At 43.6% G+C, this 23,457-nt stretch overlaps 1 protein-coding gene across 6 annotated transcripts in view; it reads right to left on the minus strand.

The window, feature by feature from the left end:
- Nucleotides 1-23,457, minus strand: part of LOC144696607 (fatty acyl-CoA reductase 1) — a 215,775-nt gene that overhangs the window by 73,855 nt on the left and 118,463 nt on the right. For 4 of the 6 annotated variants that reach the window (XM_078568113.1, XM_078568110.1, XM_078568112.1 and 1 more), the window contains exons 3-5: nucleotides 17,170-17,336; nucleotides 14,445-14,624; nucleotides 13,027-13,089 (exon numbers count right to left, since the gene is read on the minus strand). In XM_078568113.1, the coding sequence (XP_078424239.1) occupies nucleotides 13,027-13,089; nucleotides 14,445-14,624; nucleotides 17,170-17,336 (410 nt within the window). The remainder of the gene's footprint in view (nucleotides 1-13,026; nucleotides 13,090-14,444; nucleotides 14,625-17,169; nucleotides 17,337-23,457) is intronic. The other 2 variants (XM_078568115.1, XM_078568114.1) reach the window with 1 other exon arrangement.

Here is a 23,457-nt window from a genome sequence, read left to right on the forward strand (position 1 = left end):
CTTTCCTCCTACCCTGTTAAAATTGTGTCGGGGTACCAATTATGTCAAGGGAAACCAACTGAAATACATTCATCAGGCATCCATCAACTTTTGGTGTCTGTGTTTCAGAATAGAGTCAGTTGCTCTGTTTAAATCGGGGCAAGTGAAAGGATGGGGTGGTATGTCGTTCCGCAGATTTAACAAAACACCTGCCCTGTTTAGGAATAAAACCAGGGCTTAATCCATATTCAGTTGCAATGAACATAAGGTGTACATTTTTGTTTCTACCAATCCTGGATCCATGTGTCAGGAGGGAATACTGGAAACTGGGTGCTGGACCTAATCATAGGATCACTTCTCTATCCATTCAAATTGGACAGAAGGCCTTGGGTCTACCAAGTAAGCACTTGCCCAAATTCCTGAGAAGCATTCCTAGTGCGTCAAGTGCTGCACGGGTGTGCTAAAGGCAAAAACGTACATCAATGTCTTCTTCAAGCTGGCTGTCGGCTTTGCTATCAAATTTCAGAAAGGTAATTATTGTCCACCATTTAAAAATGTATTTCAAATTTCTGTATCCCCAAGGAAATGCTAATACGTGTCAAAATAGCTCAGGAATCTATAAAGCTCTATGTAGAACAAGATGTATGTTTCTGTCAAAAGTAACTGGCAAAACAATTGTGCTGTTTATCAAGCCAAGTGACACCACAAAAATGCACCGTATTTCATGCAAATGCTGCAATTCCTGGTTACATAACCCACATACAGATGACGCAGTTTGATCAGCAACTTCAAGGAGAAAAGTACATTAATATTTTGAATGTAACCCTTCAAAGTTCACCTGTTTGTTCCTCTTCAGAGGCCAATGTGCCTGCTCATGTTTCCAGCATCGACTATTTTTATTTCAGATTTACAGGGGGGATTTTTAACTCCCAAAAACGGATGGGTTTGGGTTGAGCAAGATATGAAAATTTTAAAAATCTCAAACACAACCATAATCCACCTTCAAACCACTTCCAGTTTTAAAGGAGCCAAGACAGACAGTGAGCAACCAATTTGCTCTCATGAGGGTTGGTCATTTAACTATCAAAATGAGGTTGCATGCCTAATGATTTAACATATCTCCCAGGTACAACTTGGTAGCTAAAGGGAGGCAAGCACTGCCTCATGGAAAAAGCAAGTGCCTTTACAATGTTGCTTGTGGGTCAGCAGGAGCATTTCCTCCCAGCCCAGAAGGCTTATCTGCTTGCCCCATTCTAACAATTGGATGAAAACCAATGTCTCATTTTCTCCTGCTGATGCCTGTCCTACCACCATCTACCCAAGATCCAGGTCCTTCACTCCCACGCATCCCATCCGCTGCCTCCCTACCCCACCACCTCCACTAACCCAGTGCAGGCTTCCTACTAGCTTCTGGCCTGCAGCTTTCTCTGGAGCGCTCCCTACCCAAAAGGGAACCAAATCTATTAATTAGGTTGGTTTCCAGGTGGGAGACCTGCTGGATAAAAAAGATGGAAGCAACTCCACAACATGCAGGCTTGACAAAACCTCCTTTCCCCCCTCCCCACTCTCTATTGCCAACTAACCCCCACCCCCGCCAATCCCCCCATGCCCCACCAACCCTGCCACAACACCTACCATAGTCAACATTGCGGCCACAGCATCTATTGCTAATGTTACAGCAGTTTGAAAAGGGAAATTACTTAAAATGTTTAAATCTTTGTGGACATGCTTTGCTTCACTTAGCAGACAAGGGGCTGTGATATGTTGAAAATATTTTTCTATTGGAAGTTCCTTATTCAAGTTAACCTTTGAGAATCAATGTCAGTAGCCACATAGCCAAAGAATTATAAGCTTAGTTTTTTCATATGTAGCATACTATGGTTGTACTTATAAACTGATGCAAAAACTGAGGCCAGGATTTTTAGATTAGTGCAGGGTTTGGAGGCGGGCAAGTGTGCAATTTGGCACCACTGTCCTCTGTGCCGGCTCGCCACCACGATTATGGCCCTAAGCCATTTTCAATGAGGGTGGCTTGAGGTCAGATCAGCTACCCGCCACTTGTCGGTGGCAGCGAATTGAGGCCAATTATTGATAATTATGGGACCTGTTAAGGTTCTGTTCCTGCGGCAACTGGGATTTTTAGTCAGCAATGTGGGCAAACCCGTGTTGATCTAGACCATGGCCAGACCCGCGTGGTGGGCTCAGGGCAGAGATGAGGTTTCCAAAAGCAAATGAAGATAAAATAAAAGTTTTAAAATTGAATTAATAACATGTCCCTGCTCATGTGACAGAGTCACATGAGTGGGGGCATGTTTTATTACATTTTATTATTTTCTTCATTTTCTTTTTTTAACACTTCATCTCCCTGAGGCAGCTCGGCCCGCTCGCCTTCCTCCCCCTCCCCAGGCACAGGCAGCGCTCAGAGCTGCCACTCACATTTTACGCTGGGCGGGCCTTAATTGGCCCGCAGCATGAAATCGCGGTCCGTTCCTGACCACGGGCAATGGTCGGCTTCCTGACTGAACCCGCCAAGGGCAAAATTCTGCCTACAGAGTGTATTCAGGACAGTTTCCTAGAACAATATGTTGTGGATCCAACCAGGGATCAGGCTATTTTAGATCTGTATAATGAGGCAGGTTTAAAAAGTGATCTCAGAGTAAAAGATAACCCAGGAAACAGTGACCATAATATGGTAGAATTTAGCATTCAGTTTGAGAGTGAGGAAAAGTATGCGCGCTGCTGCAGTTTAAAAATGGCGCCCTATGTGAGGAAGCGGCGAGGTAACGGTGTGGCAGGCAAATCGGAGGCTGTCTGCCAGCGAGGTAGCGTGTTTCCTGTGGCTGCATAATTAATGAGGCGGGAATGGGATAGAATGGCGCGAAAACCCACCACTGCAGCCGCAGGTAGAATGACTTTTTCCCCGCTTGCTACTGCACTTTGTGCAAATCTGGGACGATTCTGCTCCATGTTGCAATTAGCTAAACACTGAGAACATTCAATACAGTTATAAACCAATTACAGTCACCGAGATTGCCCTATTGTATTTCCATCTGGAGCAGTTATGTCAAAGGATTGACAGATTTAAACTCTTTATGGGCCAAATATCTGTGATGTTAAGCACCTCGATTATAGTTTGTTTTTAAGATTTATACGTTATGCTTTAAAATAAAGGACATCATAAACTCTAAAGTTCATAAATTCACAGCCTGGCTCAAAGTTACCAACATAGGAAGAAATGAGAAAGGTGTCAGCTGTGGTTCAGTTTGTAGTACTTTAACTTTCAAGTCCAGAAGGTTGTGGATTCAAGTCCCACTCCAGAGACTTGAAGCAAAAATCTGGGCTGACACTCCAGCGGCCCTGTCTGCTCATTAAGGTGGACATGAAAGATCCAATGGCATTACTTTGAAGAAGAGGAGGGAAAATAACCTGATATCCTGGCCAATCAAAAGTACAAAAACAGATTATCTGCTCATTATCACATTACTGATTGTGGGAGCTTGCTGTGCGTAAATTGGCTGTTGCATTTCCTGCATTACAACAATGACTATACATCAAAAGTACTTAATTTGGCATAAAGCACATTGGGACATCCGGAGTTCATGCAAGATGCTATATAAATACAAATCTTTCTTTCTTATGTAAAGCTAAGTGCTACTGCCGCCGGAGTGATAACTCCCCTACCACACTTCATAACATGTATATATTATGCTTATTTCAAAGTTCCTTAATATCTGTGCAGCATCCAGTCAGGTATGTTAGGCAACATTTCCCTCAGAAAAATGTTTGGGGGAACTTCTCAAATCTGCTTGGAGGCACCTGGTGAAATGATTAAAATCATATTGTGAAACTTCTCTTTTGTCACCATAATAAAAATTAGGCAGAGCTTTTTGCCCTAAAAATAACTGGCGGACAAACTTCACAAAGGCTTTAATAAAGAAAATAGAATAGAGTTGAAATAAAAATAGTACAAGAGAGAACAGTTACAGATGAATTTATGAAAATTCTTTGCAAATCCTCTGTTATATTCAGAGCATTGCAATGTTGTGACAGACTGCCACAATGCTGATATTGATTCTCCTGTAGCGTAAACAGCTGAAAGTTCAATTTGATCCAATGTGGTGAAAGAAAAAAGGAAATTAAACCTGACACGTTTAGTATTTGGAGATCATTTGCTGGCATCACAGGAATAGTTGGGTAGGAGAAAGAGCATTAAATACTACAACATAAGAGATCCATGGCCCCAGATCCAAATCTGGCTGATGAAGAGGCTGACTGCCCATTCATGAACAGGTCAGCCTCCATTTGGTTTTCTTTTTATGCTTTCTTTCAGATAGCATTATGGGAAATTGTGATTAGGTAAGTGAAATTAACTTCTGATTATGTGAAGGTCACCTTCATAAACAAAGTAAGCGAGCTTGCAGCCCAGTTATCTCACAGTGAAGATGCCTTCTCACAAAGTTGCAATTCTGGGATTTATGTTTCTCAAGGTTAATTCATGTTCAACTCCGCCATTATCCAAATGTGATGAGAAGGCTAAGAGAAGATTCGATGGCGGTGTTTAAAATTATGAAGGGTTTAGATAGAGTAAATGAAGGGGAGCTGTTTCCAATGACTGAAGGGCCAATAACCAGAGAGCACAGATTTGTGATTGTCAAAAATTATTTGACGCAACAAACAGTTAGGATTTGAAAGGCACTGCCTGATAGAGTGATAGTTGGAGATTCAATGGTGGCCTTAAAAGAGGGAATTGGGTAAATACTTGAAGGAGAAATAAATTGCACAGATGCAGGGGAAGAGCAGGGAGTGTGGCTAACTGGATTGTTCCTATAAAGAGCTGGTACAGACTTGATGGGCCGAATGGCATTCTTCTATGCTGTACTGTTCTATGATCCAATTAATCCATGACAAGTAGAGGTTCAGGAATTTTATAAACATTAAACCCCACATGACCTGTCATTCCTGCTCACATCTGTCAGTCAGAACTGCTCGACTATCATTCCCAGGGGACTCGAATGACTCTTCTAATAAACTGCAAGCTTATATCTTTGTGACAGATGTAGGTCACTTACAATGTCAGTTTATTCCCAGACTCAAACATTATGAGCAATACTTTGAATGGTGTGGAGTTTCTGGTCAGCGGTGCATCCGCATATATAATGAATTTTTACTTTACAACCTTTTCTTTAATTTTTATTTAGCAGTCTGTGAAAAGGTTGCATCTAAGGGCAATAAGGAATGAGATGATAGGGATTTTTGTTACTTCTTCCAATGCTGATATGTGTTATTATTTGGCTCTGCCTCTTGCCAAAACAATCACAGGGGCTATTTAACACTTGAAATAGAATCATACAGCACAAAAAGAGGCCATTTGGTCCATTGGGCCAGTGACATCTCTTTGAAAGAGCTGTCCAATTTATCCTGCTCCTCTGCCCTTTCCACATAGTCCTGTAATTTTTTTTCTCTTCCAGCCTTTATCCAATACTCTTTTGAAAGATTGAATCTTCTTCCACCACTCTGAGATGGTGCATTCCAGATTGGGACAACTTACTGTGTAACGAAACAAATCTCATTTCACCTCTGGTTATTTTGCCAACTATGTTAAAATGTAAGTCACTCTCGTTTGAAACAATAGCCAGTACAGTGACTTTATGTGAAGCGCTAACTAGGCCAATTGTAAATTTAGTGGAAAGAAGGGATCAATATTGCTATGATCAAGCAAAAGAAACATCATGGTAAATATAGCTTCATTCAGTTTTGCATTTGTCTGCATCTGTGATATATATTTAAACAATAAAGCAAAGGAGATTGTGAGAACAATGGAAAGAAAATTTAAATATAAAATGGAAATTTTTTGCAAAGCAATGAGAATACACCTTTTTATAACTATTGCTTTTGAGTTGGCCAAGACATTTGTTGGGATATCAATGGATTTTAACCAAAGGCTTCAGTAGAACACTCAAATTCATTCTGAAATACCTGAACCGCTTTCAGGCTGCATACAGAGCCATTGCTTTAACATAGTCAGGCAAAACACCTCAACTTAATCCCTTTTTATCAGAATGCTTTGTGCTTTCTGCTATGAACAGTATGGCCAGGATTTTACAGCACCCCCCCACCCCCCCACTACCCAGTGGAAGTGGCGAGCCATTTAAATCTCCATTCTGTTCGGTGGGACCGTGATATCCCGCCAGGCGGGGAGGGGCCGGAAAATCCTGGCCTATGTGAATTGATGAAATTTGTTGCCACCATTCATCGATTTTTCACAGCTGAAATGGGAACTTCACATTGTTTGAATTAAATTCAGTTCATGCAGAGCAATTAAATGGCCTTTGATAAATGTGGCTGGTTTAAAGAAAATGAGAATGGTTTGCATAAAAGCATTGTGGCTCTGTGCACTTTTTGAAAATGAGTAGAATGCAGGGTGAAGGTGAGGAAAGAATATGATGTCAATTTTTTTGTCTTATGTCCAATTTCTGCCCTCTGTCTGGAAGACTTTGTCTTTTGCTAAGTTCCATAGGCACTGACTCCCACTGGCCATCGTGTAGGTGCAAGACCAGACAATGAATGACGACATGCTATTTGACAGTCCACACAGGTGGAGGTCACTGGATAGTGATCAACCGTGGGTCAACATTGTATTTCCGTTTCTCATATGAGCTATCTTTGTGTGCTGTTGAACAATTTGATGTCACTTGCTGTAACTTATGGCCAGTTTTGTGTTAAGCTGCAGTTGGTAAACATGGACTGATACTGTCAGATTAATTTTGCTCAGGAATTTTATTGTTATAACAAAGATAAAATATTCATTCCATCAACTTAGGCTAGATTCAAACCAGCATCCAAAAGCAAAATAACTGCATTCTAACCCACTGTTCCAGGGAGCTCCTCAAGCCAAATTACATTATGTGGCAGTTAATCCTAACAATTTTGTCAATAAAAAATGTTTCAGCATGACTCATTTGCTGGCCACAGATATGATTAATAATACTATGCTGTAGAATATTTTCAATAAATTGCAGACAACTAAAGGTCATGCAAACAAACTTTATCTTCATCAACTTAGAAAATGAAGTCAATAACTTCAGTGCCAACATTACTCATCAACTGCTGTAGTTCCTCAGGGTAGTGTCCTAGACCTAACCATCTTCAGCTGCTTCATCAATGACCTTCACTCCATCGTAAGGTCAGAAGTGGGGATGTTCACTGCTGACTGCAATGTGTTGAGTTCCATTTGTAACTCCTCAGACACTAAAGCAGTCTATGCCCACATGCAGCAATACTTCGACAACACCCATGTTTGAACTGATATTTACGCCACACAAGCCAGGCAATGGCTATCTCCAACAGGAGTGAGTCTAACCACTTCTCTTTGACTTTCAATAGGATCACCATTTCTGAATCCACCACCATCAACATTATGGGGGTTACCATTGACCTGAAATTTAATTGGACCAGCCACATAAATACTGGAGGTACAAGAACAAGTCAGAGGCTGAGAAATCTGCAGCAAAGTAACTCACCCTCCTGATTCCTCAAAGGCTGCTCACCATCTACAAGGCACAAGTCAGGAGTGTGATGAAATAATCTCCACTTGCCTAGATCAGTGCAGTTCCAAAATCACTCAAGAACACGATACCATCCAGGATCAAGCAGCCCATTTGACTGGCACTGAATCCAACGCCTTAATCATTCACTCCCTCCACTACCGATGCACAGTGGCGAGAGTGTGTACCATCTACAAGAAGCACTGTAGCAACTTGCCAAGGGATTTTCAACAGCACCTCCCAAACCCACAACCTCTACAACTTAGAAGATCAAGGGCAGCAGGCGCACGGAAAAATCACCCAAAGTTGCCCTACAAGTCACACACCTTCCTAACTTGGAAACCGATCACGGTTCCCTCATCATCACTGGATTAATATCCTAAAACTCCACAACAGTATTTTGGGAGTATATTCACCACATGGACTCTGGCAGTTCAATTTGATGCTTTACCATCACTATCTCAAGGACAGGTAGGGATAGGCAATAAATACTGGCCGTGTCAATGAATGAATCAATAAAATAGAAATGTATCCATTCCTTGGCTTTGACAGTATATGTAATCAACTTAATCTACAATAAGTAATATGAGCAGAACACCAATGCCTAAGAAAAAGATCCCAAAATTCCAGCTGGGGGTGAGATGGAAACCTTCTGGATTGGGGAGTAGACAATAGGGTGAAAACTGGTTAACTCTTACTATTTTCCAGTGAAGTGGTGTGGACTGATCTTCTGCCCATTCACTTATGCCTTGCATCAAGAGAACATATCTGAAGGTGCTTCTGGTTTACTCTGGATATTGTGCTCATTCTGCCCTCTGGGCACAAGAGCAAAACAATTACTAACAAAGGGCCTCATATTTCTGGGGTGTGGGGAGGGGCACAGACGGCTCTCCCCCCAGAAGCAAAGGGGGGTGTGGAGCTGACTCGCCCCATGCCAACCTGCCCCACAGCACATATGTTGCGCTGCAGGTGGCTAAATAGGCAGCCAGTGGGACATCCACCCCTCACTGGGGAGGAAGTCCCATCCTCAGGAGCTGTCAGCCAATCAGACTGGCCAGCAGCTTCGGCAGTCCCAGCAGCGCCAACAGCACATTAGTGGGCACTGCCAGGTCTGCAAGCAAGCCCAAGAAGGCGGCCCATGGATCCTGGAGCCAGGTAAGTCCGGGGTCTTGGGCAGGGACGGTTTGGCAGTTTAGGAAGGGGGAATGGAGGGCTGGAGGTGGTGTGTTTTATTGAGCAGGTGGGCAGGAAGAAAGGGTGGGTACTATCTTAGGGGGGCTGCCCCTCTGATGGCCAAAGAGCATATCTCAAAGACAGTACCTCCCTTCCTTCATGCCCTTGGAAAAAGTTTTGGAAAAAAAAAGCCTGCCCACTCCCATCCAACTGCCCATGCCAACCATATTATGGCTTGCATCAGGAAGAGGGAGACCCGTTGAGAAGCACCCCCTGCCCTTGCTGCCGACAACACCCCACTATCCCCCGCGCCCCGTTACTCACCTGTGGCCTGGGATCCAGCGACGATATTTGCCCCGGGTGGGTGCTGCTCCAGCAACAGCCACCGCCTCCCCTGTGGTACTGCTGTTCAATAGATCTGCCAATCTCTGTTTGACTTCTGCCCCCAGGTTCCCTAATCCTGGAGAAGGCCACCTGCTGTTCAGTTAAGTGCTTGAGTGGCACTTAATCCGGCAGGCCTTCCCCAAATGAGGTGTCACAGGGCACTCGTCGGCTCTCCAGCTGACAGGCAAGACCCCCGTTTCTTCCAATAAATACTGTCCATGATGTCTCTTTTAGAGCTCAGAACAAATTGGAACCTTATGCGCAATTTTACCAAAACTGTTTTTAAACAGGGGCCAGGACCATTTCCAGGTCCCGACCCCAATGGTGTCTGAGGATCACTGTCTGCGTGATCTTCCCAGGGGCGGCCAATGGGCTGCACGGACAGGAAGGCCAATCAGAGCACCCGAGGCTGTGGGTGATTGGCAGCCCCACCAGGTGAGGCGGGTGCTGCCAATATAGGTGGAGGACTGTGAGGGCACCTCAAAATGGCGGCACGTTCTGAAGACTTCTGAAATTTTAAAAATGAAGTGTGGCCACAGCTGCCAGGCCATTACTGTGGATGAGAAACCCCTCCACAGGATGGGCTGCAGCCTTAGCTGTGACCCTCTGATCTCTGCGGCTACAAGATGGGAGGATTTAAAGGAGGTGTTGTTTGCCCTTGGCCTGCTGCTGAAAGGCCTCCTCCAGGCACCCTGTCACATTTCGGCCTCAATGTGGGGGCTATCCGTTGTGGAAATATCCTGGCAGAATCCCCAATTTGCCCTCAGGTAGGTATTTAACTGATCCTAATTGGCTATCCGCCACTGCTGGGCAAGATCGCTCAGAGGCACGAACATGTGGGGTAAATGACCGGACTCGCAACCTTCAGAAATTCCCCGCCCTCCCACCTCCAAAGCTGCCTCCGTGCATCTGATAAGATTCCACCCCTTGTCAGCATTGTACAGCATAACCCCCAGGGCTATGAGCCAAGTGCTAAAAAATGGGATTAGTGTAGTCAGATCTTTGTTGAACGGCACGGACACTATGGGGTGAATGGGCTCCTTCTGTGCTATAGACATCTATGAGTCTATGAGCAAACCCTACTTAATCATGTAGTGATATTTTATGCTTGGAAAGGACTGCAAGTATTATAGGGTAAGCACTGCCTGTCAGTCAGCTTGAGGCTTAAAGGAGCATTCCTTCCTATGCTTCTTCTGAAATAAGCATTCTCCATAGAACCCTGAATGATTGTCTATATTATGGGATAATGCAGTTTATATAGAGTATTCCTTGTAACATTCAGTGAAATGAAAGCCAGTACTACACCAGTTCAAATCATATAATTTGATCTGAATTGGTGTGAGTGCAGAGGCATGCAGATCATCACTGTCTATACTCCCCAGTAGCAAAAGTTACTGCAAAGTGGAATAAACTAGCCTGCATATCACAATTATAGTTAAGAATCAACAACTAGGACAGGAGTTGGTATTGATGTATTTTAAAGACAGTGGCCATAAAATTTGGTGATATAGCACTTGTACTTTTGGCAGTAAGGATGCTGTTTCACATCCAAAACGGCCTCTACACTGGTTGCACACGGTGCCAGACATCATTATGGGTAGGTCATTAGCTTGGGCACTGGGAGTATAAATGCCCTTGTGCATTCCCTTAGTGCCTGTCTTGCAGGTATCTTCGCCTGTCCTAGCTCTCCTGCGCCATGTTTCCTCAGTGGCTGGCAGAAGGCTGCTGACGTTCAGGTGGCCTTGCAGGATACCCTCCTAGAAGGTTCAGCTTTGGACTGCTTCACCTTGGCATGGGCAGCAACATTCTGGGCTGGTGGGCTGACAGGGAACAGCAAGGACACTGACGAAGAGTATGTTGTATATGCCCCTGGCTGTATTGAATCTGTATCTGGGAGTATCGAATGCTGAACTTTGTGTTAAATTTAAGGAACCTTTTCACTCATGGGACTACCATTCCTTAATCTTGAAAAATACAAATGTCACCAAAGATAACAAAGTTTAACAGAAGACATAACTGATGAACCCATCAAAATGTCTTTTAACACACAGCAGCCTGTGTGTTTATCCTTTTTGTACTGTAGATATTACATATTAATAAACTCGGATCCTTCAAAGATTCATGAAAATTCTTCCAGCATGTTTCAACACAGTACAATAACATTTTCTCATTAATTCTATGAAAACTCATTAGACAATTTTATTTTATTGACATCCGCACGTCTCAATAAACGATGGACTGTACCCAGGGCGTATGTCACTTCTGTATTGAACATCATCTGTTGTGGCTATAGAGGCTGATTCGAGAGGGCCAGTCCTTTCCACAGCTGGCACAGATGAAAAGTGTTGGCCCGAGGTTGAATGATGTTCTTTTCCTTCCACGGGCTCTCTACGCCATCTGGCCATTTCTTTTGTCCTCTGCTTTTCCAACGCCCTTCCTGACTATTTGTCTCCAGGCACTATGGTCAGCAGCAAGCATGCATTGACTCAGATCCTGGCCAAGTTGAAGTATGGCCCCGAAAGGCATAAAGACTGCAACAGTTGGATGCCGTGGAGGCCCGCTGTAATGTCCTCTAGCCCCGCTCTGGCCATCGGAGTGGCAGCTACATTACCACTCCGGCTTGTTAGGCGATGGCAGCGGTGGTCAGTGCCAATGCTGCACAGAAGAGGTTGGCCATCGAATGAAGGTAGAGGATGAATGATCTCATCCGTGCAGCCAGGGTAAGGCAACCATCTCACTCTAAGCTCACACACTCAAGCCCATCACACATTCACTGGCATCTCACTCACTGCCAGCTCAAGGGACATCACCACCCATTCTCACACACAAACCCTCACATCTCCATCTGGCCTCATCTCCTCTGGAGATTGCCTCCTCAGCCCTCACCATCTTGAGGCCACTTGCACAGATCAACATGTGTCCCCACACACATCCTGGGATACCCCACTTCCCCAGTACAGCTTTCATCCTGCAGCCTCTTCCCTTCTCTCCCCCTTCCCCAAGCAAGATCTTGCCCTGCAGCCATTGAAAAGCCACCCACATACGGCTGATCTGGTGGGTAGAGACCTACCTGTGAACCCCTCTAAAAGTGATGTGGTGCTGTCTGTGAAGCCTGCGAGTGCTGACTGAAGCAAGGTAGACAAACAAACCTTGAATTCCCGAGCGAAGTGCAGCCCACCAACTGCACGCCTTATATGCGCTGTTGTGAAACATGTCGGCATGTTTTCCCGCCAATGTGGGCGGACGATCCAGCGGCGGAGGATGATTCCGGCGGGCAGGCCTTATAATGATATGCTGATGTATTACGATGAGGTTCCCGACGTCCGATGGTAGGGAATGCGGCCCACTGTCGAGGGGCTGAGTGGATGATCGCAAACTGGTTTCACAATGTCGTGAAACCAATTTTTGGCCTTCTTGCCATATTGTCCGTTCATGGCACCGAACATGCCCAGCGCCGGTGGGCAGGGAAAATCCTGGCCTATGTTGAAATGCTAGCTGTAACTACAAGTGTCCTGGCAGACCTGCTGATTTAACTTCAATGAACGTGCTCCCATTATGTTATAAACACAGCTGGTGCTACAGTTAGATGGCACTGGAGAGCTCAGAGCTGGCTTTGAAATCACTATAGTAATGATTTTAGAGTGGGTGGTCATATCTTGAGAGTAATAAGTGTTAGTAGTACCACTCAGTTCTGATTACAAGCATATGTGGCTTTACTCAATTGTCAATCTGGAGCCAGATTTTTGTTGCTGGGAAACGGGTCAGACAGAACACAGGTGATGAGAAAAATTGGCATCGATATCATACATGACAACGTTCCACCTCTGTTCCCAACCCTGCCAATTTTTGCGAGAGCAGGAGGAGCACAAGGGATGGGCAGGAAATGAAGCTGTCCACATCATTAATTGGGCACCTTGGGTAATTAAGCAACTCCTTAAGAGCTCACCTTTCAAAATTTTCACTGGGTTGGATGGCCTTTGGAAGCTCTGGAAAGCTCAATAGCTCCTGGCTGTCGAGAACAGGGTCGGAAGCATGAGCAAAGTTTTATTTGACTGAAAAAGTGTAAGTTTTGAAGAAAATCTATTCCACAGCAATGAAATTTTAATAACACTATGATTGCCCTACCTTATCCCAGGTTCCAGCTCTCCACCTGCTCTGGCCAGGCTGAAGGTTCAGAAACTTTCAATTTTTTAAACCATGCGCAGACAGCATGGGCCTCAACATGGCCTGCTTCCCTGGTGTCCCACCTCCATTTCAGTTCCCCCTGTCCCCAGCTATTAATTGACCATCACTCCTGACCCCTTTCCAAATAACCCCTAGCCTCCACCAAAATCAGAAGCTTTGTCTGCTTCCTGTCCGGATTGAATTTGCGGCCTGAAAACAAACCCGCCTCATTAGCCAAAATCCAGCCCCTGGTATGAGTCTGGTATTATATATGCTCCAATATATCAAAAATTCTGAATAATTGGCGCACTGCACAGATTACACCTCAATGGAATTTGAATACAGGGGTATGAGGTTATCTTCAGGTAAATCTCTTGTGCTGTTTATAGATGTAGCTTACTGTCTGTAGCTTGTACTGTATTTGAGCTTCTAAGTCTCTCCATATATTCCTTATACTTTACTCATCTATTATCTCTAGGTTGTCTGCATCTTAAAGATGTTTAGATTGGCTTGTAGTCTGGAAGTCAATCTAAATGGTTTAAATCTAGCTGTACTGTGCAACTGAATTGAACCGTGCTGGGTTACTGAAAATTTAGAATGTTTTTACCACATGTCCTATAAAAATAAAGTTCTGGGATTTGCACAATGAATGTAACTTTATAATAGGATACCTCCTCTTCAGGTACAAAGCCCTGAGAGGGCATTGGTGATCATCGACTTGCATTTGATTGGTCCATTACGCTTGGCAATGTTTTGCAGTGGGGTTTGCCGTTGCTTTCCACAGGATAGCTGACCAGGAAACTCTCCTGCTCTTTACTGCCTGCCATCAGATGTATTGGAAGGATTTATAGGTTGATAATTAGCCAGCGTGGCCATGTTATGAGTGCACCTCCATGACCATCAAGTCCTGAAATTGGCCTTGAACCCAGAGGTAGGGATGCTACCACTACGCCACAAGCCCTATAATATAATTGCTAAAATAATATTCAAAAGACAACTAGCTTACTTATTACTTTGCATTACAAGTCAAGAACAAAAGCTTAGCATTTAATATACCAGCTTTCCATTGCTGCTGTCCAGGTTTCATATTTCAATTTTGGTTGATATTTGAATTCCTGCGATATGACAAAATTTGCGGGGGCAGGGGGGTGGGGGGTGAAGAAGCTAAATATAATAAAACAATTATAAAAATAGGCTTACTCTAAAGAGTCAATGAGCTTCTTTGGCTCTACAGGTGGAGGGTAGATGACCTCTTCTACGTGGTTCCGGTTGCAGTTTGCATAAGCAGTGGAGATGTGGATGAAGGCTTCAAGCTTCTGCATCTGTCGGGCCAGCATTAGGAGCTGATGTGTGGCCACCACATTCAGCTGCAGGGCATGTCTGTGCAGGGCGAGAGCAAAGGAAAATAGGATCATGGAGCGGGAAAACCAATCCCTGGATGAGGTAAATGAATGCATAAGCGGACAGCCTAAAAGACAACATTTTTATCTTCCTGCAATTGCATGGGGGCCCTGCTGACATGCAGAAGTATCTCCTCTTGTTAAACAAATGGCATTATAAACATGGGGGTATGGACTTGTCAAACCAATGAGAGCCCGAAAGATGAGATGGAACTCTAAAACTGCCAACCTGTCCTAATTTGGCAAGCCAGTGCACCTTGGAAAGATTTGTGACTATGGGCAGGCCTGGTGGCACCAACAGGCAGCACTGTAGAGTAAAGAAAATAGCGAGCTCAATTCCCATTCTCCACTGAGTATGTGATTCCAATTGCAGGTTTTGATCACGCCCTCCCCCTCACCCCGCCCCCATTTTGTGGGATGAAACACTGGAGAGGGTTCTCCCTGGAGTGTTGCCATGTGCCTTTTTAACAGCTGGCTGAAGAACACCATTAGAAGCCTGGGAGCAAGTCACACACTTGCCTTCTCTCTGCAGGAGGCTCTTGACCTGGCAAGGCTTAAATGGAAGGAAATAGGAAGAAAAGTTGGTTTTACACCACTACACAACAAACACAAACATGGTGATCTCAGCTCTTTATGGACCTGAAGGGATTGGTGGATTTCTGAATGAATGATTAGAATATGGAGTATGCTTCAAGTTTAAATTCTAGTTTATGGTCAGTTTTGTTTTGATCATTTTCCTTAGCAGTGGCTCCATGAAGTATTTTGCAATGATAACTTTAAAACACAATTGCAGGAGTTCTTTTCCCAAACCATTGTATATGTAAATTATACACTGGTTGCCACACAACGGCCTGAATCTTCCGAGTAACAGTAATGTTGAGCGGATTGCCGCTGCGCATAAAGATTCTCCTGACCCCACGCAGCTGCACATTTCTTCTGGGATCTTCCAATCCCAGCTGTCAAAGAAATGTTCACCATAATGTTCTTTGGAGAACTCCATCGAAGCAGAGTAGAGTTGGGGGAAGACAGTATACTGCCCCTTTTTACGGCCATATGGAAGGTTTAAATGCCCAGTCTTTGAATGCTATTGAATAGATGTGTGAATGGGTGAGAGGATAAATGGGTGAGTGAGTAATTGGGTAGGTGGGTGAGTGGGTAGGTGATTAAGTTGTTGAGTGGGTGATGTGGGTAGGTAGATGAGTGGGTAAATGGTTATGTAGGTAGGTGGGTAAGGGTGACTGGATAGGTGGGTTGGTGGTAAGGTGAGTGAGCGGGTGAGCAGGTGAGGTTGGTACGTGGGTGAGGTAGTAGGTCAGTAGGTGCGTGAATTGGTAGTCAGGTTGGGGGCTTATCAAGTCGGTGGGGTAGTCGGGTGATCAGGGTCAGTCAGGCCAGATCTTGGGGTGTATGGGTCAGGGGTTAGTCAGGTCTGGTTGGGTGGGTGGCTGGGTCAGGTCAGGGATTAGTCACGTGGCTGGTAGATAATAAGGTTAGGGGTGTAGTCAGGTCGGGTTTGGGTGTAGTCGGGTTGGGGGGGGTGGTAGATAGGTCAGGGTAGTCGGGCAGTTGGTGGGGTAGTCTGGGGGTCGGGATGGGGGGAGGTGATGGGTGGGTGAGCTGTCGAGTTACCCAGGTGTTAGACTAGGTTATAATATATCTAACAATTCCTGGGTAACTATCCAGGTAAGTCTCAGGGAACTGTCCCAAGTCTCTGACTCTAACTCAAGAATTGGAGATATTCATGGAGGGTACCAGGGAGCAGGGGAATTACCCATTGGAAGTTTTAACTTCCTGGGCAATTCCAATGTAGGTCCATGTGTCAGGGCTTCCACAGGGTCCTGACGTGCATCTTCAGTCATATGTCCGGTCTCTCACAATCCAGAAACTAGAAGACTTGACCCTTTGAAGAATTGAAGACAAATCCTGCAATGTAACTATGTTGAAAGTGGATGTAGATGATGATGTCATCCAATTACAGTCTATGAAACATTATATCATGGAGAAAATTTATTTCTAACATTTTTGCCATTATCAATCATACTGTGAATATTTTTACGATACTATTGAATTCACGGATTGCCGGCAGAGTGGACACTGGAAAGTTTAACCTGATAAGTATCTGAATTTAGGGGGGCCGGTTAGCTCAGTTGGCTAGACAGCTAGTGTGTGGTTCAGAATAACGCTAACAGCATAGGGTTCAGTCCCCATTCTGGCTGAGTTAGACTTGGGGCCTGCCTCTTTGCCCTGCCTGGTAGTAAACCTTGACTTACAGCAACCCTTGAATAATCAATGATGTTACCTGGAGAAGAAGATGATTTGTATTTATCCTACGCCAGCAATAGGGAGGAAATGGCTGTGTGAATACAACAACTTACAACTCAATTATTGCTATGGTCATAAACAGACCAGAATGAGCAACAACTTCCGAAAATAATTATGCAAAGTTACCAATACAGAAAAGTAGAATTTAGTAAAACTTTTTTTGCCTTTCCAATTTGGGTGCAAAGAGTACACAAGGGACATACTTCAAAGGCTCGTCAAATCGTATCGTGGCTGCACAGTGGAAGACTACGTTAATGCAGGAGAGCAGATGTTCGGTGTCCTCTGAGTTTATGGCCAGATTAGGCTGCATCAGCTCACTGCCGATAGGAATAATCTTTTTCTGGAAGTCTTCTCTCACCCTATCAAACAGCTGCAATGGAAAAAAAGATTAAAACATTTGTTATATTTTTAAAACTTTCACTGCAATTTTGCTTCACTCAGTGTACTTAAGCAATATGGTGAATTACTGTTAAAGTGCACAAATGATTCTTATCCTTTTTTATTATTGTCCAATGGGCTATGAGCATTTGTAATTCTGGTTTTTGGAACTCAGTGAAATTTGACTGATTTAAAACAAACTATTATGGCTGGAGTTATACTGGGTTCTTTGTGAATACACCTTCCCGGAGAGGTGTAACACCTCGGGATTAGTGCCTTCAGTAGTCTTCTGACAGGACTCATTTTTACATTCTGCGTATCCAAATCGATTGTGCATCTATGAGAAAGTCAAAGAGGACTTTATCCTATTCAGTTTTCCAAAACAAAGTGTGGTTCACCATGCACTGAAAAACATGAAGCTTTAACTATTCAAAGATCAGCTCTCATTTAGAAGGACTTAATATTAGCACTTAAAAAATAAAAATCTAGGAGGAGCAACCTATGTAGAAAATACACCCATTGACTGCCTCACCCTATAAGCTACAATGGCCTGGATTCGATGGAGGGTTTTGATGGTGATCTATCAGTGTTTGCCATCATTTCCCCTCTGAAATTGACCATAACTTCAGAATTTAGCACAAGTGAAGACTGATGCTGAAATACTGAAGCTTCATCTGTTACTCACTGCTCCATTGTAGTTCTGTGGACTCCCCTCACCACCACCCCCACCACCCCCGCCCCCCAACCATCTTCCAGAGCCAGCAATAATTAAAAATAATTACATCTGTTGGAAACTTCGCTTTTTCTGCTCTCGCATCACTCACTGTTGGAAATCCCATAAAAAATTATGCCTTGTTCAGTCAGGTGTATCTGGGATTTAAACAGTGATCTGGGAGGTAACTATTGCTGAACAAGATTTTGCTGAACAAGAATGTTGTTAAGTGTCAACATTAAGATTAATTGTTAGAGGTTTTAAACTAATTTTTTTTTAAATAATTTTTTTCAAAGTCTTTTCATGACATTTTAGCTTCTACCTTCACCCTTGCGTACATCCCCATCTTTATTTTTCTATATGTATAAGCTTTAAAAGTTATTTGATTTCAATGTTTTTCATTTTCTGGCTGTCCGTGACAATTTCTTAATGTGACTGATTGCTTGGATAGCTTGATGACATCTCTGCAGCCCACGCTGGGCATCTTCATTAAAGAATGCTCTAATCTACTGCACATTGAGAGGAGGTAAAGTTATTGCCACAGAGATCGCTAGATGTCTCAGCAAGAGTCAGTGGTAGGTCCCATTCAAAAATGGCATCAGTTGCACTGTTGGGATTAATGAAGCAAAAAGGCTATCGATCCCACACTCCAACCCCCATTAACACTAGGCAGAAGTTACAACTTTCCCTCTTTGAGTCAGTAGCCTTGCTTCACCACTGACTACAAAATGCATGCCAAAACCTTGAAATATTGATGTTCATATTTACATCAAAGAGCTTGTTCAGGTCATTTGCATTGTATGCTATGGTCATTCATGATAGTTTTACTTTGTCCCATTAAATTATTTTGGGAGATGCAAAAGCAGAAATTATTATTTTAGACATTAACTACAGTGAACATGTAACAACTGATTTTTAAAATAGTTGTGCCAGCAGTGGAAATCACCAGTCTTTTAATGAGCTAACGAAGCCAACCAAAACTGAATCTCTGCTGATCCTAATTGCTCCAAAGAGCACTCCTGGTATCCAAGCTTCCAAAGGGACAATCAGAACCGAGGCCCAGCATCAAAATTAGCTGTGGTATGTAGGCACGCTGAGCCTTATTACAAAGGAGGCACAAGTACAGAGCTTTCTGATGGCTAACCCACGCTTGAACTGATCAGAACACAATGTTCTGCCAACATCTGTGACTAATAATTTCACATGGCTCTTTCTAACTGAGTTTTTGACTCATCACAGAAATAGGTGTCAAGAAAACCATTCAGGCTCACTGGATGTGTTCAATTCCAAGCAAAAGTGGAAGAGGTCATCTTCGAATGAATGGGAAAGGCAATGTGAATATCACATCCAAACTATAGAGCCAGTAAAATTAGTTTAGCCACATAAGACAAATAAAGACAGAAAACCAAAGTAGCTCCCATGTGATTACAATACCAGTGCAGAGAGAGTGAGAAGTTGAATTTGGAAATTATTATAATATCCATTCTCCCATTGGTGTCTTTGGGCTGGCTGGCCACTCTTCTACCCACTACCTCTGAAAATCCCAGGGCTGCATAAAAGACATAGGGAAGAATTTTCCCGTTGGCGAGCGAGGTGGGGCCCGCTTGCCGACAAGTAAAACGATGCACGTTGACATCAGGCGGACGTCCCGACGTCACCGCGCGTCATTTAGATTTTCAGTTCGGCGGGCGAGCAGCCGTGTCAGCTGCGCACCCGCCGAACTGTCAAAGACCTATTAGGGCCATTTAAAACCTAATTAATTCAATTCAATGAGCTGCCCGTCCAACCTTAAGGTTGACGGGCAGGCAAAGAGTCCAGGCGGTCTTCGTGTTTTTTCATCAAACCTCATCCATGGGCGGAATGAGGTTTCATGAAGTGTTTTAAAATCTAATAAAAATTTATACTTTTATTCTTTGACATGTCCCAGCTCATGTGATAGTGCCACGAGGGGACATGTTTTATAAGTGTTAAAAGCATTTATCTAAAAATTTAGCACTGAAACAAATCTCCCTGAGGCACCTCCGTTCCTCGGGGAGATCTCTGCGCTCTTTCGTGCGCATGTGCGAAAGAGCGCAGGGAATCTCTCAAGAAATAATACCCCCCACAGGGAGCGCTGAACGCTTCCGGGCGAGCGTCACGCTGGGCGGGCCCTAATTGGCTGTGCGGCCCTGATCGAGGGCGCCGATCGGGTTCACGCCCGCCTCTCCAACGGGGGGTAATTTCTGGCAATAGAGACCCAAAGAAACATTTTTTGCCCTCTTTTCCTCATTTCTGTGCCTGGTAAATGAATGTTTTCTAGGTAAATTGGATCTGCGAAGTTATCACAAGACAACAAGCATAAGGCGGTCAATTTTGGGCCAGCAGAGGTCACCAGTCAATTGCCCCCAACTGCAGTGAAGAAGCAGTTGCAATTTTGAGGCCTCAACCTCATTGGCATCAATATGGAGAGCTGCAGGGTACCAAATGTGCATCTAATGCAGTTCAGATAATATCAGATGGAAGAATGGTAGATGCAGGAGTGCGGTTGCTGCAATCAGAGTGGAGGTGAGCCAAAAGCAGCAGCAGCAGCTGACATTATTCATGTGGAGCCCTGAGGAGCATTCCTGGCCCTCCAAAGATAATTTCATACATAAATTTGCTGGGCATCCTTGATGTTATTGCCCATTGTATTAATTAGGAAAAGAAAGCACGCACATCATTCTGACCTAAAATGGCAATTGTGGTCTTAGGACTCCAATTTTCATATTGAAGGGGATCTTCTGCCTGAACCAGGCAAGCCCTTTGGGATTCAGTGGTAGGTCCCAATCAAAAATGGCATCAGTTGCACTGTTGCAATTAATGGGACAAAAAGGTTACCAATCCCACATTCCAACCCCCATTAACCTATGCAGAAGTTGTTACAACTCTCCCTCAAAAATTGTAAAACATAGTCCAGCAAACCAACACAGGTAATAGCGAAGAAACTGTTCAAAAGAATACTAATTCTGAGTGAGACAATTTTGCAGTTAAACTATGTAAAATTTGCAGCTGTTACCTTAAAGGAACTGGATGGCTTGGTGCTGGACTTCTATGTGCACTGACTTAAGTACACATTGTAATCTGTGTGAGGTGGAGCCAATGTACAAGAGGCTGACTCTTGTCTTAATGGGAGTAGTTGTTATGGATTGAGTAACAAGTGGCCATGTGTTAATCTTATGTAAAGGGAATCCATTGAGTTGAAGTAGACTTAATATGGCGAAGTTCTTGAAGTTCTTGTTGTAATGTTTCTTGTCACTGATGGAGTAGGCACTTCTAATGAGGGTGTTGGAAACTGATTGGAGGTTGGAGAGATGATGGAAGAATCAGTAGTTCAGATATCTGTCAGTGTGAGTGGGCTTACTTGTATTGGTGTGATGCTGTGAGCATTGGTGGTGAGAACATCAAGAAATGGTATAGAAAGCACAGATGACAATATATACTCAAGTCAGCAGATGTAACTGTCCAACACAAGTCATCCAAGAAGCTCCAATCCATCCTTCATACCCACGAAGACGAGAAACCATTTCACAATAAACCAGGAATTTACAGCATACCATGCAATTGTGGGCTTGCCTAGGCTGGGGAAACAGGTTGCAGCCTATACACTAGACTCGAGGAATATCAGGCCTACTTTAAACACAGTGAATGGGACACATCAGCTATCATCAAACATGTTCAACTTCATGCCCACCACATCTAATGGTCCAACTCTAGACGTATCTCATCCATCACACGCTGGCATACAAGACATGTCAGGGAGGACATGAAGATCTACCAACACCACACCGTCCCTCAAGACAGGGGCTTTCTCATCTGTGAAATCTAGTCACCCTTACTAAAGAAACACATTGACAACCATTCTGCACAGTCAGTCAATCAGCAGAAAGAATAGTAACATGAACATATTACAAACACAACAGCCTGACAGCAGTAAGATCCTGCCCTTATTCCCATCTTTCATCAAATATAACTACTGTTACCTGTTCCAGATCACAGGCAGTATGTAGCATGAAATGTTGAGGCCTATCACTTTTTTTTAAGGAATTCTTTTAAAGTAATTTTAAAGAATTCTTTGAAGGAAACAACTGATCTTTTCAGGGCAAATTTCACAAGGTTAACTATAAATTGTCTCACTTCAAACAACTTTTAGGAATACTAATTCTTAAAAGAAATATGCTGATTTTATTCCAATTTGACTTGATACCATATTGTGCTTGAAGTTTCTTTTACTCGAGACTTTCAATAATAATGGCTGATATCTATCGACTGTGTCGCTTGTTTCTTCACTAATTACAGAGCTGAAAAATATGCTGTCAGATGAGACAGCATAATCACTCTTTACCACTACCATTAACATTCCCTTTGCCTTGTGTCCATGATATCTTTGTCAATCTCTCCTTAGCTGTCCCCTATCCCTGACTTTCTATCTTGTTCCACCTGCCCCAACCCCTCTTAAACAGTATAAAATCCATCACATTTCTACTTCTCTTTAGCTCTGAAGAAGCCATATGGACTCAAAATGTTAACTCTGTTTCTCTCTCCACAGATGCTGCCAGACCTGCTGAGTTTTACCAGCATTTTCTGTTTTTATTTTATATTATTATATATGAAAAATATGTTCATCCCTTGGCTAACTGCGCTACCTTGTGCAGTATTAAGACATGCAGAGCAGTATTACAGCTAGTCTTAGGGTCTCCGCGTTAAGATTGGAAAAAAAATTATCCAGAATTCTGGCTGACACTCATCTTAAATATTGGGTGAGAATTTCCATGGGGTTCTCCCCACTTGGACTGAAACTCTGGAGAAACTGTATTAACAGTCATTTATAGCCATTTGTGATGTTTCTCCAGGAGTTCCAGCAATCTTCCACTGGAGAAACTCCTATCAGGATCTGGCTTGGCAATCAAACAGCCAACAACAACATATATGTAACACCTTCTAATCCACCAATATTTACTGCTCAGGCTCATCGGGTGAATGGCCACATGATCAAAGTACTTTAGACCAGTGACACCCATAGGGCTGAACCAACATGAATCACTGTCGAGGATACGAATTTCTGTTTCTCTTCACAGACAAATGGATGGAATCACAGAATCATATCTCTTCAAAGCTCCAGTAAAAATCCTGAAATGTGACTTATTCACTCATCATAACCTAACTGTATTGCCTTCAGTAAAGAAAGGATAATGGGAGGGTATAGGTAGGGTGCTGGAATGGTTGGTAGCTGGAGGGCGGGGGATGGTGTGGTGATGGGGGGGCGGTGTTGAGCAGACTGTTCGAAATTAATTTTTCTCTCAGCAAAAAGTGTTTGTCCGAGTGTCAACCCAGACAGTTCCTACTCCTTCACTCTGTGTTAATTCCTCATTTTATACAGTCGCTT

Source organism: Cetorhinus maximus, chromosome 22, assembly GCF_964194155.1.
Source record: "Cetorhinus maximus chromosome 22, sCetMax3.hap1.1, whole genome shotgun sequence".
Classification (NCBI taxonomy): domain Eukaryota; kingdom Metazoa; phylum Chordata; class Chondrichthyes; order Lamniformes; family Cetorhinidae; genus Cetorhinus; species Cetorhinus maximus.